This window comes from Primulina eburnea, chromosome 4, assembly GCF_022965805.1.
Source record: "Primulina eburnea isolate SZY01 chromosome 4, ASM2296580v1, whole genome shotgun sequence".
In the NCBI taxonomy this organism is placed as follows: domain Eukaryota; kingdom Viridiplantae; phylum Streptophyta; class Magnoliopsida; order Lamiales; family Gesneriaceae; genus Primulina; species Primulina eburnea.
Window position 1 is genome coordinate 6,850,391 of NC_133104.1, and position 17,873 is coordinate 6,868,263.

The 17,873-nt window shown below is 39.1% G+C and overlaps 1 protein-coding gene and 1 non-coding gene across 2 annotated transcripts; one reads left to right on the forward strand and one right to left on the reverse strand.

Moving 5' to 3' along the window:
* Window positions 1-7,840: 7,840 nt before the first annotated feature.
* On the reverse strand, window positions 7,841-11,363 carry LOC140830035 (uncharacterized). Its single transcript, XM_073193315.1, has 4 exons — window positions 11,292-11,363; window positions 9,735-9,877; window positions 8,894-9,342; window positions 7,841-8,598 (listed from the first exon to the last, which is right to left on the reverse strand). Exons 1-4 carry the CDS (start codon window positions 11,361-11,363, stop codon window positions 7,841-7,843), a joined length of 1,422 nt encoding a protein of 473 aa, XP_073049416.1.
* LOC140831292 (small nucleolar RNA R71) lies at window positions 9,265-9,371 on the forward strand. The gene has a single exon (XR_012117861.1). It is a non-coding gene; the product is annotated as a small nucleolar RNA R71 (small nucleolar RNA).
* Window positions 11,364-17,873: the final 6,510 nt, after the last annotated feature.

The following is a 17,873-nucleotide window of genomic DNA, read 5'->3' on the forward strand; positions in this document are numbered from 1 at the left end:
TTGATCGATAAAACTGATATCATCTATGATGCCCTGTAAGGCATCTAATAATACATTAGTGCTAACAAGACCAAAGCTTGCTAGATTCTTTCTAGACTCAAGCTTGCTGGAATCTTTATTTCTGCTGAAGTACTTTGCAAACAAACTGCAGGTGCTCATATTACTGAAGACAAAAGCTTAATGTAACGCTTCTGGTTAAAGAGAATTTGTAAATATACTGTTTTTACTTCTGCATCGTTTAATGTACTGGAATGGTTTCTAATAAAGTTTCCGTTTACGTACTTGACTTTCCCTTCTGCGTTTCTGCAAATAACTTACTGTTAGTTAAATACGATAAATAACTAAATAACCACAGAGGAAAAACTAAGCCAAGATAACAGATGATGATAAATAATCAAGTTAAATCTATCAAACCAAGTGAGTTTCGAAAATAAGAAAACTTATTTTCTGGCAAAGGTTTTGTGAAGATATCTGCTGTTTGTTGATCAGTAGAAACATATTCCAGACGAATGTTCTTTTTCTGCACATGATCTCTGATGAAATGATGTCTGATGTCTATGTGCTTTGTTCTGGAATGAAGTACTGGATTTTGTGTGATTGCAATGGCATTGGTATTGTCACAGAAAATAGGTGATTCGGAGGCTTGAATCCCATAGTCTTTTAATTGTTGTTGAATCCATAATATCTGAGAGCAGCAGCTTCCAGCAGCAAGATATTCTGCTTCTGCAGTAGATGTGGCTATAGAAGTCTGCTTCTTGCTAAACCAAGATATCAGCCTATCACCAAGAAATTGACAAAAACCACTTGTGCTTTTTCTGTCTAGTTTGCAACCTGTGTAATCAGCATCTGAATATCCAATAAGATTTAACGATGAATCATTGGGATACCATAAGCCGACATTTTGAGTTCCTTTTAAGTACTTCAAAATACATTTAGCAGCAATATAATGAGATTGTTTGGGGTTAGATTGAAATCTAGCACAAATACAAACAGCAAACATGATATCTGGTCTACTGGCAGTCAGATATAATAATGAACCAATAAGACCGCGATATTGGGTTACATCTACTGGAATTCCACTTTCATCTTTATCAAGTTTTGTTGCACGTTTTCCTACCGCAAGTGTACGGTGTCAAGTTTTAGTACTGGTTAGAGTACAGATATCGATCCCACGAGGAGTGTGTGTAAAATTGTATATCAATTCTTGTAATTAAAATAGTCTCAACTTTAGTTAGAGAAATTGAATAAACGGTTGGTTTGGTTGAATGAATTAACTGAAAACAATGAAGTAATTAAGTCACCGAATCGAGAGATAATAATGAGAGAAAGTATCTAGAGAAATGATTTCACAAAGTTTCCACGATAACTATTCACAGTTTAATTTATATTCCTGAATTCCAATCAATTAATGGCCAAGAACACTTAGATTGTTTTATTCCCCCTTTCCCAAGTGACGAATAAAGTGTATCTATCAACTTCGATTCAATTATTCCTAATTCGAATCTACGTTTCATAGATAAATGCAAACAATGTTCTTACTAAGCCTCGCTAAAGTTATACGCCTTCCGAACGCTATAAACATTTAACGATGTGTCTCTAATGATCTATAATCCTAGTCCTTCTCCCGAGTTATAAGATTAATCAAACAACAAACAATTTATGGCCAGTAAATTGCAGTGCAGTAAACGCAGAGAACACAATTAAACGAAAGCGGAATTCAATCACATAAACAACGGTGTCAAATCATTGTATCAACAGAGTTACGTCATTCTCTAGAATGGGAATTTAGTTCATCACGAAATCCAAGAGAAAACAAGACATATTTGTAATTCTAGGCATCGATACACAGTAGAATAAAGAAACAAAGGAAAAGATAACAAATCCGAAGTGTCGTCTCTGTTCCCAGATCTGTCGTTCTTCGTATTTGTGGCTGTTCTTCGCCCTCTGAATCTTCGTCTCGTGTATGCACTCCGTTTCTCGCCTCTTTTCCTCTCCAAGATGGTGTATTTTCGTGTGATTTCTCTCCACGGCGGCTGATAAACCCGAGTTTGACCTAGTTCGCGCAATTTATAATATTCTGGACGCGGCGCGCGCACGGTGGCGCGCGAGTTGCTGTTCATCTGCCCGTGCATGTATGCGCGCGGTCGCGCATGAAGTCGCGCTGGCCCGCATTGCTCTCGGGTCTGTACGCGCGGGTGCGCATGAACTGGCGCGGTGGCGTGCCAGCCACTTTCGATCATCCTGCACATCATTGCGCGCGGCTGCGCTTGATCTCGCGCGGGCGCGCGCGAGGCTCTGTCCGAGGCTTGAGTGTATGTGCGCGCGACTGCGTGTGAAGTGGCGCGATGGCGCGCACACTTCTGTCCCATGGCGTGCTCGTGGTCTTGCATTTCTTGGTTCACTTGGCTTCGTGTCCGCTATTTTCTCCATTCCTGAAATGACAACATAAACAAACCAAAAACGCGTAATTCTGTTCGAAACAGGCATAATTCAAAATGGATTCAAAGGTAAATTAAGTGCAAATCTTGCACTTATCAAACCCCCCAAACTTGAACTTTTGCTAGTCCCGAGCAAAATAGAATAAAAACCGGAAGTCAAATAACAAATAATGAAACTCTTAGCAGTCATGGTTCGCAAAAAGTGATATTGGCCTCAGACTTATCTATTTTATTGTAATTCACGATTTCTCGAGAGTCACGTGCGTGTGTGATATGTCCATGTTCGTTTACCCCATCGAATGCTCAGATAGAGTAATAATGCCCATTCGCCTTACAGAATCGAGAAATCCTCAGTTCAGTTCAACTTTCACATCATCAACATAAACATTTTCATTCACAGATCACATAGGACTTTTTCGATGATTATTTGGCTCGAAAGATGATCAACACAAGTATGCCAAAGATGAAATCACAAACTGAGATGCTTGCAAGCAAGTGATTAAAGTCTATACTCGTTGACAGTGAATTTCAGGTATCCATAGGCTTGACTTGAACAACTTTTCTCCACTGGTATATTGGATAAATGTGACAAGGTTAATAGGTCTTGTAGGCTTGTAACGTTAGGCCACGGCTCATGGCTACAATAAAAGGTATGGGATTCAAAATTTGAGAGAAATATTTGAACTTCATCAATTTCACTCATTTTCATTCTCTTTCCATTCACCACTCAATTACTGTTTTCTTTTCATTCATATTCTTCATTTCCCATATTTTCTTTTTCACCACTTTTGACTCACATTTTTTTTTTCATTGTTTTTTTCTTTCTTTTGAACTCCTTTCAGCTCATTTAACTTTTTTTTTCTTTTCAAGGAGTATTTGAATCATTACAACACCCATGAACTTCTTTCTCTCAAAATTAGGTAGGACAATAAGTGTATAGGCTTCATTAGGTAGTTGTTGTGGGATGTAGAATAGATACAAGTGGGGGCTAATTGTATGTCATTGACACACACCACTTGATTTTTAGTAAGCTCAAAATGGGACACTAGGGATATTCCATGTTCATTTGGTAGGCTCGAAGGCTCAACGGTTTCAAAGATCGCCTAAATCATTCCTATGTCACATATTATCCGTATTTCGCTTCAAAAAGTGCTCAAACAAGTTCTAGATTACCGTCAATCCATTAATCATCTCATACAAACTAGTCACATGCAATTTTCAATCAAAATGATATATGAAATAGGTGCACGAAGAAAAAGTAAGCATCTCAATTAACTTTTAAGCTCAAAGGGCTACAATTGACAATAAACAAAGAACACAGGCCCAAGGATGTTATGAAAGACTGCCTAGATCATTCTTGTAGGCTTGTAACGTTTGGCCACGGCTCATGGCTACAATAAAAGGTATGGGATTCAAAATTTGAGAGAAATATTTGAACTTCATCAATTTCACTCATTTTCATTCTCTTTCCATTCACCACTCAATTACTGTTTTCTTTTCATTCATCTCCTTCATTTCCCATATTTTCTTTTTCACCACTTTTGATTCACATTTTTTTTTCATTGTTTTTTTCTTTCTTTTGAACTCCTTTCAGCTCATTTAACCTTTTCTTTTCTTTTCAAGGAGTATTTGAATCATTACAACACCCATGAACTTCTTTCTCTCAAAATTAGGTAGGACAATAAGTGTATAAGATTCATTAGGTAGTTGTTGTGGGATGTAGAATAGATACAAGTGGGGGTTAATTGTATGTCATTGACACACACCACTTGATTTTTAGTAAGCTCAAAATGGGACACTAGGGATATTCCATGTTCATTTGGTAGGCTCGAAGGCTCAACGGTTTCAAAGATCGCCTAAATCATTCTTATGTCACATATTATCCGTATTTCGCCTCAAAAAGTGCTCAAACAAGTTCTAGATTACCGTCAATCCATTAATCATCTCATACAAACTAGTCACATGCAATTTTCAATCAAAATGATATTTGAAATAGGTGCACGAAGAAAAAGTAAGCATCTCAATTAACTTTTAAGCTCAAAGGGCTACAATTGACAATAAACAAAGAACACAGGCCCAAGGATGTTATGAAAGACTGCCTAGATCATTCTTGTAGGCTTGTAACGTTAGGCCACGGCTCATGGCTACAATAAAAGGTATGGGATTCAAAATTTGAGAGAAATATTTGAACTTCATCAATTTCACTCATTTTCATTCTCTTTCCATTCACCACTCAATTACTGTTTTCTTTTCATTCATATCCTTCATTTCCCATATTTTCTTTTTCACCACTTTTGATTCACATTTTTTTTTTCATTGTTTTTTTCTTTCTTTTGAACTCCTTTCAGCTCATTTAACTTTTTCTTTTCTTTTCAAGGAGTATTTGAATCATTACAACACCCATGAACTTCTTTCTCTCAAAATTAGGTAGGACAATAAGTGTATAGGCTTCATTAGGTAGTTGTTGTGGGATGTAGAATAGATACAAGTGGGGGCTAATTGTATGTCATTGACACACACCACTTGATTTTTAGTAAGCTCAAAATGGGACACTAGGTATATTCCATGTTCATTTGGTAGGCTCGAAGGCCCAAAGGTTTCAAAGATCGCCTAAATCATTCCTATGTCACATATTATCCGTATTTCGCCTCAAAAAGTGCTCAAACAAGTTCTAGATTACCGTCAATCCATTAATCATCTCATACAAACTAGTCACATGCAATTTTCAATCAAAATGATATATGAAATAGGTGCACGAAGAAAAAATAAGCATCTCAATTAACTTTTAAGCTCAAAGGGCTACAATTGACAATAAACAAAGAACACAGGCCCAAGGATGTTATGAAAGACTGCCTAGATCATTTCTAAGTCTGCAAAAGTGTCAATCAATGTCATGCAAGTTTTACCAAGAATCGGGTCTCCCTCATCTATTTAGCATCATAAGCATGTAACTTGTCTCTAAGCAACAATAGTATCAATAAACACGACAGTGCAAAATATCTGTGACTCCTAGGTTCTCGTGAACACATATAAATTTCAGGATCGCAATTCAGTTTTCATCATCGGTCACACATTTTACTTATCCATGACTTTCCCTAACAAATATAGAATGCAAAAAGTAAATAGAAACTAAATTAAATACTGAGCAAAATAAATAAAAAAATTCATAAAAATTCCAACAAGCAATTTGTTACCAAAGCAATTTGTTCCAACAAGCAATTTGTTACCCCCCCAAACTTAAAGTATGCATTGTCCTCAATGTATAGAAATGAAACAAAACAAGTCAACACATACCTCGCTCCCGAGTGTCAGAACTCGGGGCTCGAATCATCATCCCCAGATCCTTCATCATCATCGTCCATCGGCTGTGGGTACTGTGGTGGCCAGGCTGGTTGTGGTGGGTAAGGAACATCCTCGGGTCCTGGTGGGAACCGCTGGGCAAGTGCCGATGTGAAATCCATCATGTAGGACATGAAAGTACTAGTGGTCTGTCGGTGTTCGGCCTGCTGTCGGCGCTCAGCCCGCGACTCTTGTTCCAGTCGGAACATCCTATCTCGCAAACTAGAACGAGGAATCGATGGTGGTTGACGTTCTCTGGCCCTCTGATTATAAGCTGCCCTAGCCTGTTGCCGTTCTATTTCGTCTCCGAAGCGCGAACGCTCTACTTCAAATACTGTAATTGGGCTCTTGGCTTTCAATACCTGTTCATCGGCGCCCCATTGCACACCGGCATAAAGACATAATGCAGTGATAGTATGTGGGCAAGGGAGGCTGACGGTCATAAGTCCTGTACCAGCACGCATGATATAACTGTTAATAAGCTTCCCCAAATCCACGGTCAGCCCAGTCATGATGGCGTAAATTAACGCCACTTTGTCTTTTGTAATTTCAGTCTGATGGGAGGAGGGCATGATCCGTGAGACAATAAAAGATGCCCAACAACGTGGTTTACGGCGTAAATCAGATTTCTTCAAAGTGATTGGGGAGCCCTGATTCAATCGCCACTCTGCACCCTCGATGCCTAAGGTCCTGATAATCTCATCGTAGTTCACATCCCCCGTGATCAACTCAGTGTACCCATCATTTTCAAAATCCGGCAGATTGTAGATTGCATTAATAGTGGCCGAATCAAAATAGACGAGTTGCCCTCGCACCAAAACTCCGTATTCTTCATGTTTGATTCTCAAATTCGCATAAAATTCACGGACTACGGATATCACAGCGTCTGGCGCAGACTGGGCTATATCCATCCACCCTCGTCGCCCGACCTCTCTAATGAATGCACAATCGGGGTATGTCATATCTAGCCCTCTTTCTAGAATAATCGACCTAGACATGGTGCTCTCATATACCCGAAAGGCTTCCTCGTTCCAAAATTTTTGCGCATCGTAGGAACGAGACGAGGAAGCTCCGTCCTTTGATTTTTTGAAGGCGGCATAATTTTCAACAATTTGTATCCACACCAATAATCAACAATTAAAGAGCACAAAGCCACCAACAAAGCTTGAATTCTAAAAATTGTCCCCAAACAATAATAATGAGAAAGAAAGGTACCCTGGAAGACAATAGCTTGGGATGACAACCGGCGGCGAAGGGCGGCGGCGGCGGCGGCGGTGTGCCTGAGCGGCGGCTGTGATGGTGGTGGGTGAGGATGAGGTATGATGATGTTGTAGGAGACGGTGGTGTGGAGCTTGGTGGAGGGATGATTTGAGGAGTTCAAGGATTTTTGTGGAGGAGAGGATGGTTTGATTGTGAAGGAGAGGTGAAGATTTTATGGAGGAGAGGGGTTTTGGAGAGGGAAATCTTGAGGAGGCGGCGGCTGTGAGGAGAGAATGTGTGTTGTGTGTGAGAAAATTCGGGGGTAGGGTTTAAAAAAAAATCTGGTACGCTGCGCGCGGTCGCGCGAGAAGTCGCGCTACCGCGCGCGAGCCTCTGTATTCCGCGTATGCTTGAGTGCGCGCTGTGGCACGATTTATGGCGCTGTCACGCGCGGCCTACTGTAATTCGGTGATAAAGGAGTACGCGCGGTCGCGCGAGAAATTGCACTATCGCGCGTGACCTACTGTCTTCGTCGAAATTTGCTGTGCGCGCGATCGCGCGTAACATGGAGCTGGGGCGCGCGAGCTTCTGTAAATCCGAGTGGTCCTGAGCGCGCTGCCACGCGAGATGTCGCGCATGGGCGCGCATGCGTCTGCCTTTTTTTTTTATTATTATAAATTACCCGCAAAAGAATAACAAAATGCAAATTAATACTTAAATATAGAAGATTAAAAAATATATATATTAACTATGAAATTGAAATGAAATAATGAGGCAGAGTGAATGCGAAAATAAATAAATGCGGGTTGCCTCCCACACAGCGCTTGGTTTAACGTCATCAGCCCGACGCTCACTAATCATGTTCATGGTGGGTCGTATGATTTCGTGGAAGCCCTGAGTTCTACATTTTTACCATCAACCTCCAAGGTCAGTTTTCCTTGTCTCAAATCAATGATGGCTCCAGCAGTAGCCAAAAATGGTCGCCCGAAAATAGTACGAACATTCTGACTGTTCCCCATGTCAAGCACCACAAAATCTGCTAGAAGCCTTATTTTATCAATCTTAAGTTCAACATCTTCCACAATACCCAGCGGTGTCCTGATCGATCTATCCGCCATCTGTAAGCTTAGTCCTGTGGGTTTCATCCTGCTCAGTCCAAGTTTCTCATAAAGAGAACTTGGCATTATATTTATGCTCGCTCTTGAGTCACAGATAGCTTTTTCCACTGATTGACCCCCTATTTCACATGGTACGATAAATTCTCCGGGGTCTTGCATCTTCTTCGGAAGGTTTCTTGGGGATGCCAACTCTTCCTGCTCTGCAGACTGACTGTTAGTGTGTAAGGTCTTGAGTTCTTCAAGACTTTTTTTCTTTTGAAATTCAGCCTTTAATTGTAAAAATCTTTGGGGATAGGGAAGTAAAGAAATATCGATGCATTGATCAAAATCAGAACTCATACCTTTCTTACCTCGGTTTCCTTTGCTTGGAGTCTTCTTATCCTCCCGGCTGGGTGTGCAATCAATTTTTTTCTTTTCTCCTTCTATCATCTCAATTTCCTCATGATGTATAAAGATAGCATTTACTTCCCTCAGATGTGGATCTGCAGTCTTTTGTACTGCACCTGGTGGGGAACGTGAGTTGCTTGGTTATCTGCCCAAATTGCGACTCAAGGATTTTCAGGGTAGCACCGATACTCGCCATGTGTGTCTCAAGGTTGTCAAGTCTAGATTCAGTCTTAAACATCCTCTTACCAGATTCAACAACAAACGTACCCACTAAATCTTCAAATGATGGCTTTCCTTCCCCATTTGATGTATTGAACCCCGGTGGGGGATTCAACACATTCTTATTGTTTGCATAAGAAAAGTTTTCATGGTTTCTCAAACCAGGGTGATAAGTGTTAGGGGGAGGGTTACCTCTGTAGCCTCCATAGCCACGATTGTTAATGTACTGAGCTTCTTCCACAACCGGCTCTTCCGCAGCAGTTACCAAAGCTACATCAGACGTAGATTGGCCTGGCTTGTTCATCGCTGCAATTTGTGCTGTCAATGCCGAAACCTGTGCAGTCAGTGATGTGATCGGGTCTACGGCATACACTCCAGCTGTTCTCTGTACTCCTGATCTCTCACTTGGCCACTGATAACTGTTGATGGTCATCTGTTCAAGTAATTCACAAGCTTCATCAGGTGTTTTAGAAAAAATAGTACCTCCGGCGGCTGCATCCACATTGCCTCTAGTTGGCCCATCCAGACCATTGTAAAAGAGCTCAATCTGAACCCATTCTGCATATCCATGATTCGGACATTTTCTGAGCAGTTCTTTGTATCTCTCCCAAGCCTCATATAACACTTCAAATTCCCTCTGCCTGAAGTTAGTGATGTCTATTTTCAGCTAAGCAGACTTGGCAGGAGGAAAATACTTTGACAGAAATTTTGTGACCAAATCTGCCCATGTAGTAATACTCCCTAGCGGCAGAGATTGGAGCCAGCTCCTTGCTTGATCCCTGAGAGAAAACGGAAACAAACGCAATCGAATAATTTCGTCAGAAACACCATTAATTTTTACCGTGTCCGTGATCTCTAGAAAAGTCCTGAGATGAAGATGGGGATCTGCTGTGGCTGCACCTCCAAACTGGTTCTGTTAAACCATGTTGATCAGTGCGGGCTTTAGCTCGAAGTTATTAGCAGCAATGGTTCCACGAGCTATTCCAGAATAGTGAGCGTTAATGACTGGGCGGAAATGTTCTCGGATTGGCACCTCTCGTGGGAGCTTGTTCTGATGATCTCTGATTCAGCCATTTCTTTAATCTTCTCTCGTCTTGCTTTCCTTAATCTCCTGGCAGTTCTTTCGATTTCAGGATCAAAAACCAGCAAGTCGGGATTTGTATATTTTCGCATGCACTGTAAAAACAGAGAAGATTATAAAATAACAAAGTAAAACAATAAAAATAAACTCTAAATTAAAGTCAAGTCTACTTGGTAACAATACTGATATAAATTCAAATTTGACACTCCCCGGCAACGGCGCCAAAAACTTGTTGCACGTTTTCCTACCGCAAGTGTACGGTGTCAAGTTTTAGTACTGGTTAGAGTACAGATATCGATCCCACGAGGAGTGTGTGTAAAATTGTATATCAATTCTTGTAATTAAAATAGTCTCAACTTTAGTTAGAGAAATTGAATAAACGGTTGGTTTGGTTGAATGAATTAACTGAAAACAATGAAGTAATTAAGTCACCGAATCGAGAGATAATAATGAGAGAAAGTATCTAGAGAAATGATTTCACAAAGTTTCCACGATAACTATTCACAGTTTAATTTATATTCCTGAATTCCAATCAATTAATGGCCAAGAACACTTAGATTGTTTTATTCCCCCTTTCCCAAGTGACGAATAAAGTGTATCTATCAACTTCGATTCAATTATTCCTAATTCGAATCTACGTTTCATAGATAAATGCAAACAATGTTCTTACTAAGCCTCGCTAAAGTTATACGCCTTCCGAACGCTATAAACATTTAACGATGTGTCTCTAATGATCTATAATCCTAGTCCTTCTCCCGAGTTATAAGATTAATCAAACAACAAACAATTTATGGCCAGTAAATTGCAGTGCAGTAAACGCAGAGAACACAATTAAACGAAAGCGGAATTCAATCACATAAACAACGGTGTCAAATCATTGTATCAACAGAGTTACGTCATTCTCTAGAATGGGAATTTAGTTCATCACGAAATCCAAGAGAAAACAAGACATATTTGTAATTCTAGGCATCGATACACAGTAGAATAAAGAAACAAAGGAAAAGATAACAAATCCGAAGTGTCGTCTCTGTTCCCAGATCTGTCGTTCTTCGTATTTGTGGCTGTTCTTCGCCCTCTGAATCTTCGTCTCGTGTATGCACTCCGTTTCTCGCCTCTTTTCCTCTCCAAGATGGTGTATTTTCGTGTGATTTCTCTCCACGGCGGCTGATAAACCCGAGTTTGACCTAGTTCGCGCAATTTATAATATTCTGGACGCGGCGCGCGCGCGGTGGCGCATGAAATGGCGCGGTGGCGCACGAGTTGCTGTTCATCTGCCCATGCATGTATGCGCGCGGTCGCGCATGAAGTCGCGCTGGCGCACGTTGCTCTCGGGTCTGTACGTGCAGGTGCGCATGAACTGGCGCGGTGGCGCGCCAGCCACTGTCGATCATCCTGCACATCATTGCGCGCGGCTGCGCGTGATCTCGCGCGGGCGCGCGCGAGGCTCTGTCCGAGGCTTGAGTGTATGGGCGCGCGACTGCGCGTGAAGTGGCGCGATGGTGCGCGCACTTCTGTCCCATGGCGTGCTCGTGGTCTTGCATTTCTTGGTTCACTTGGCTTCGTGTCCGCTATTTTCTCCATTCCTGAAATGACAACATAAACAAACCAAAAACGCGTAATTCTGTTCGAAACAGGCATAATTCAAAATGGATTCAAAGGTAAATTAAGTTCAAATTTTGCACTTATCAAGTTTAATAGATGAGCTCATTGGAGTAGAAGCAGCAGAGCATGCTTCCATACCGAACTTTTTCAGAAGCTCCTTGGTGTACTTGGCTTGATTTATAAAAATTCCAGTATCCAGTTGTTTAATTTGTAATCCTAAGAAGAATGTTAATTCTCCCATCATACTCATTTTGAATTTATCCTGCATCAATTTTCCAAACTTTGCACACAATTTGGGGTTAGTTGACCCAAAAATGATATCATCAACATAAATCTGTACTAGAAGTATATGCTTATTCTTGACTAAAGTAAACAGAGTTTTGTCTAATGCTCCTATTGTAAAGTCATGATCGATAAGAAATTGTGATAAGGTGTCATACCATGCTCTAGGTGCTTGTTTTAGACCATATAAAGCTTTGTGTAATTTGAATACGTGATGAGGTGAGAAATGATCGATAAAACTCGGAGGTTGTTCGACGTAGACTTATTCTTGTAAAAGACCATTCAGAAAAGCACTTTTCACATCCATTTGATATACTTTGAAATTCTTGAAAGCAGCAAAGGCTAAAAATATTCTGATTGCTTCGAGCCTTGCTACTGGTGCGTAGGTCTCATCAAAGTCTATTCCTTCTTCTTGTCTGAAACCTTGAGCTACCAATCTTGCTTTATTTCTGATCACTGTGCCTTCTTCATTGAGTTTGTTTCTGAATACCCACCGAGTTCCAATGACAGCTTGGTGAGATGGTCTAGGTACTAGAAACCAAACTTCGTTACGTTTGAATTGATTTAGTTCTTCTTGCATAGATTCAATCCAACTAGGATCCAGAAGAGCTTCTTCAATTTTCTTTGATTCATCCTGAGAGATAAAAGCAGCATGCATGTATTCATTAATCATTTGCCTTCTGGTTCTCAAGGGCGCTGCTGGATTACCAATAACCAATGATGGAGGATGAGATTTTCTCCAGATAAAAGGATTTAAAAGGATATCTTCCTGATTTGATATGTTGAGATTGTTTTCGACGGAACTAATAGTAGGTTCTTGAGTGTCTTCTGCTGGTATTGGTATATCCAATGTCTGTACTTCTAGTTCCACTATCGGAATGTCTGGTTCTGGATTTTGAAGATCCTTGATGTTTGCTTCTACATCATCTTAACTGTCCAGTTCCAAGTAAATCATGTCTAGCCTCTTGCTTAAATCAGACGTGTTAGATATTTCAGGAGCACTGTTGTCTTCATCGAAGACAACATGAATCGACTCTTAACCATTAAGAGTTCTATTGTTGAAAATTCTAAAGGCTTTGCTTACAGCAGAGTAACCAAGAAATAGTCCAGCATCTGATTTTGAGTCAAATGCAGTTAAATGATTTTTGCCATTATTTAGTACAAAACATTTGCAACCAAACACATGAAAATAAGATACGTTAGGCTTTTTCCCTTTCCATATTTCATAAGGGGTCTGATTGTGCCTTTTGTTGACCATAGATCTGTTTTGCGTGTAACAAGCAGTGTTAATAGCTTCAGCCCAGAAGCGCTGAGAGATTTCTGCATCTGTTAGCATTGTTCTAGCTGCTTCTTTTAGAGTTCTATTTCTCCTCTCAGCTACTCCGTTTTGTTGAGGAGTTCTGGCAGCTGAATATTCATGATGAATCCCCTGTTCATCCAAATATAACTCAAGATACTTGTTAGTGAACTCAGTACCCCGATCACTTCTGATTTTAATGATGGAAGTAGATTTTTCATTTTGAATCCTTTTCATAAGCTTGATCAGGAGGCTACTGGTTTGATCTTTTCCTGCGAGAAATATTACCCAAGTGAATCTAGAAAAATCATCAATAACAACAAGAGTATATTTCATTCCTCCTAAGCTCGTGATAGGGATGGGACCAAATAGATCCATATGCAGTAATTCCAGACATCTTGAAGTTGATTTGCTATCTTTGTTCTTGAAGCTGGATCTTATCTGTTTCCCAAGCTGACAAGCAGAACAAACATGATTTTTAACAAAATTAGTGTCAGGTAATCCATCAACTATATTCTGCTTTTTGAGATAATTGATTGACTTGAAATTCAGATGATTCAATTTCTTGTGCCATAGCCAGTGTTTATTGCTAAGAGAAGCAACTAAGCATGTAGGAGTATTGACTTGATTTGAGTTCCAAGAGACTCTGTAAGTGTTGTCTTCTCTCTTTCCAGTTAATACAGTAGTTTCAGCAGAATCTTTAACTACACATGAGTGCTTCTGAAAAGCTACGGAATAACCATTATCACATAGTTGACTAATGCTAATTAGATTGTAACAAAGATTGTCAACTAATAACACATCATTAATAGTTATGTTACCATGGATAATCTTACCTTTACCCACGGTTTTACCTTTTGAGTTGTCTCCAAAAGTTATCTTTGGTCCAGTGCAACTCATTATCTCGGAAAGTAGGTTTTTCTGTCCAGTCATGTGTCTGGAACATCCACTGTCCAGATACCATGTAGAGTTACTGATTTCTGTTTTCTTTTGCTGTTCCTGCAAACACAAATTTTAGTATCTGGTACCCAAATCTATTTGGGTCCAAGCCTTATCAGTCCTTTGGGGACCCACATTTGTACAATTTTTGGTGACATTGTACTTCGGGTATCCAAAGATGTATGTGCAACAGAAGGTCTGTTACTTCTAACAGTATGCATATAAAAATGTTGTTCCTCCCTTCTGTTTCTGTTTTCCAGCCTGTATCTCTTCTGAACAGGTTTAGAGTTGTAGTACTGGTAATTTTTAACCTTCATAGGAGGTTATCTTCCTGAGTTGAATCCTCTCATGATTCTAGAACTCTGGTCAACTTTTTCCTTAGGTTTAACATAACCCAGACCATAATGCATTTTTCTGTTCATCTGATTTACATTCCTTTCTACTGAAATAGTAGGTACTTCTGGTTTCTGTACCACACTGGATTTCACAAAGTGAATATACTTCCCTTTGCACATATCCAGTTTTGGCTTAGTATTCGTTTCAGAAGTGCCTTCATTATTACAAAAACCGAGACCACTCCTGTCTCCAGATTGTTTTTGTAACTCTTGCATCTTTTCTAGTGAAATAGAAGACTTGTTCCAAGCATTTACCAGTAGTGATATCTTCTGGTTTTCAGAAAGCATCTTCTGGTAATCTGCTTTTGCTCTTTCATTCTCCGTTTTTAATTTACTCATCTCAACTTGTAAATCATTACAGCTGTCTACTTGCAAGCAAGTTAACTTATTGTTCTGATCCTTTAAGTTCTGATTTTCGATCTTAACTTCTTTGAATGATTGAGAAAGTCTAGAATACTCTTCTACCATGTCATGTAATGCATTAACCAGATCAGTTCGTGTAAATTCGTTAGAATCAAAATCAAATACCTCTTCAGATGTCGAGGTTGAATCAGTGTCTGCCATGAGACATTTAACTTCTTCTGCATCACTGTCACTGGAATGACTTTCTGAATCAGATGACTCAGAACTGGAGTCTGCCCATTTGGATTTGCTTTCTTCAGCAATCATTGCTTTTCGATCTCTTCTGGACTTTTTGTCATTCCTCTTGTGATCCTTTCTCTTCTGGTCATCCTTCTTTGGTTTAGGACAATCAGCAATGAAGTGACCTATTTTTCCACAGTTAAAGCATCCCATATCACCAGATGGTGAATCTTTCTTGAATTTGCGATTGGGACCCTGATAAGTTCGATGGTTCTTCTTCAAGAACCTGGAGAATTTCTTTACAAATAAAGACATAGCATCACTACTGATTTGTTCAGCAGTCTTCTCAAATGTACTGTCAGTGATCACAGTAGGTAATGCTTGAGGTACAACTATAGCAGTAGTAGAGAAGGTGGTGGCAGTAGCAGTAAAAGCAGTAGCAGTAGCAGCAAGAGCCTTGGTAGGTAGACTTGAAGGCTCTTCTCCACTTTTTACTTCTAATTCGAACTCGTAAGCTTTCAGATCTGCAAACAAGTCGTGCAGTTCCAACTTGTTCAAGTCTTTGGACACTCTCATAGCCATTGTTTTAACATCCCATTCTCTGGGTAAGGCTCTCATCACCTGGAGAGCTATTTCTCTGTTGCTATGCTCTTTACCCAGAGATGTTAGCTCATTTACCAAGCTATTGAATCTTTCATCGAACTCATTTAGAGTTTCACCAGCTCTCATTTTTAGATTTTCGAACTTCTGCATTGCTACAGACAGTTTGTTTTCTTTCGTCTGCTCATTTCCTTCACATATCTGGATGAGCTTTTCCCAAATATCTTTTGCAGTAGAACACATTTTGATCTTGCTAAAAGTGTTCTTGTCGAGAGTTTTATATAATATATCCTTTGCAACATTATCAAGGTTGGCCTTCTTCTTATCTTCGCTGGTCCATTCATTTCTTGATTTTTCAACCATCTGTGGTCCGCCTCCAGTAACAGCAACAGCTGTGTTAGGCTTTAATATTTTTAATGGACCATCTGTGATGACATACCACATGTCATCATCTTGTGCTGCAAGATGAGCTTGCATTCTAATCTTCCAATCATCAAAATCTTCCTTAGAGAACATAGGGATCTTGCTAAAGTGTGCCATCTGTTGTAGATTTTCACGAACAAGAATAACCTACTCTGATACCAATTGTTGAGGATCGAAGTTGAGTTTAGAGGGGGGGGTGAATAAACTCTACTCGTTTTTCTTTCTCCTTCGATGAGGCACTAAAATCCTGTTAAAGATAGTAGTTTATCTTGTACGTATACCTTCACCTAGATTACAATAATACATGCGGAAACAATCTGATGAAGTAGTAGAAAAACAATAATAACAGTAGGCAGCAGTTGTTTATGGAAGTTCGAAGATGAAATCTTCTACGTCTCCCCTTCTTCTGTTTCCAGAAGGTATAACTAAAAGACTTTGGATATTACAGTACAACTCTTGTACACACCCACTTCAGAAGGACTTACACCTCAGCCTACTGAAACTCTTAGTTACTCGACTCACAAATAATGTGATACACAAAGTTCTGAAAATACTCTTTTCAGATTACAATCTCTTTTTGATAAACTATGTATTTTAAAAGATTGTGAAGAATGTAAGAATCAGTAGCACAAAATGATCTTTAAAAGATCAGATATTTTGCTATGAAGCGTGTGCTACTTTTCTTTGTGTTGAACTCTAAGTGATCAAGGAATTTCGAGGTTGTCTGTTGAGTAAAAGCTTTGATCCTTGAAAAGATATTATGCGTAGTATGTTGTCCGTGTAAGGATTTGTTCCATGAATATATAAGCGACTGAGTTCAACGTTCATAATCAGAAGATGTCTTCAGATCACTGATAGAATCAGTTTTATTACCAAAAATGGTTCCTGCAGAAAAGCTATAACACAATCAGTTCTGTTTTATACTAAACTTGGTAAAGTGCATTAAATGACTCCGTATAGTATTTAATGCTGCAATTAATACCAGTACTTGGAGCTTTAACGGTAACATTTAAAGTAGTCACGTTAGGCAACATCTTCTATTGGTTCTGTTTTTCTATCCTTTCTACTGCTTTGGTTTTGCAAGACCAGTAGCTTCTGATCTTTAGTTAGTCTACTGTTTTCTTAAAGAGTGCTGCTGGTCTGCTGGTTTTTATTTACATCGCCACAATTCATGTCTATCACTATTTGTCAAGAAGTTTGTAAATTTAAGTAACGACCGAAAATCGGTCCACGCAGACCGCGTGTATGAAAATTATTAAATTGCTAAAATATTTTAATTAAATTATTTTGGATGCATGAATGATATATTTTAAGTGAATAAATGATTAATTGTGTAATTTTGTTTAATTTCATGATTTAAAGATTTTTAGACTAATATCGGTGGTTGGCTGAAACGAAGGACCAGAGACGACTAAGGTTTAAAATTTTAAAAGCTAAATATTATTTTTACTTAAGAAAATATTTATTTTAAATATTTTAAGAATTGTTGCAATTTGAAGGTCAAATTTAAATTAGTTAATGGGAGCAAGGGAATTTATGTATTTTATAAAGGATTTTTTTGTAAATAGATATTTTTAATCCTTTAATTTGATGTCTAATGATTTTATTACTTTTAATGGACCTAATTAATTATTTAAAAAGCTAGGTTTAATTAAGCCCATTAATTTAAGTGAATAAAAAAAGCCTTTTATTAATTCTTTTTTTAAATAATAATAATAAAAGAAAGACTCCTAGGCACACGCATCCACACCTACACGTAACTCTTGAAGTAGAGGGCCGAAACACATATCCTTGGGCAAGAAAAGTTTTGATTTTTTATTCATTCGTTCTTCAAATTTATTCATCATTCTTCCTTTCAACAATGATCACCGGCTCCCTCGCATCCCAAGGTGGATTTTTTGTGGGATTTTAACAAGAAAAAGGGTAGAAAATAAATAGAAATCGACATCCGTTTGTCACCGACGTTCCACT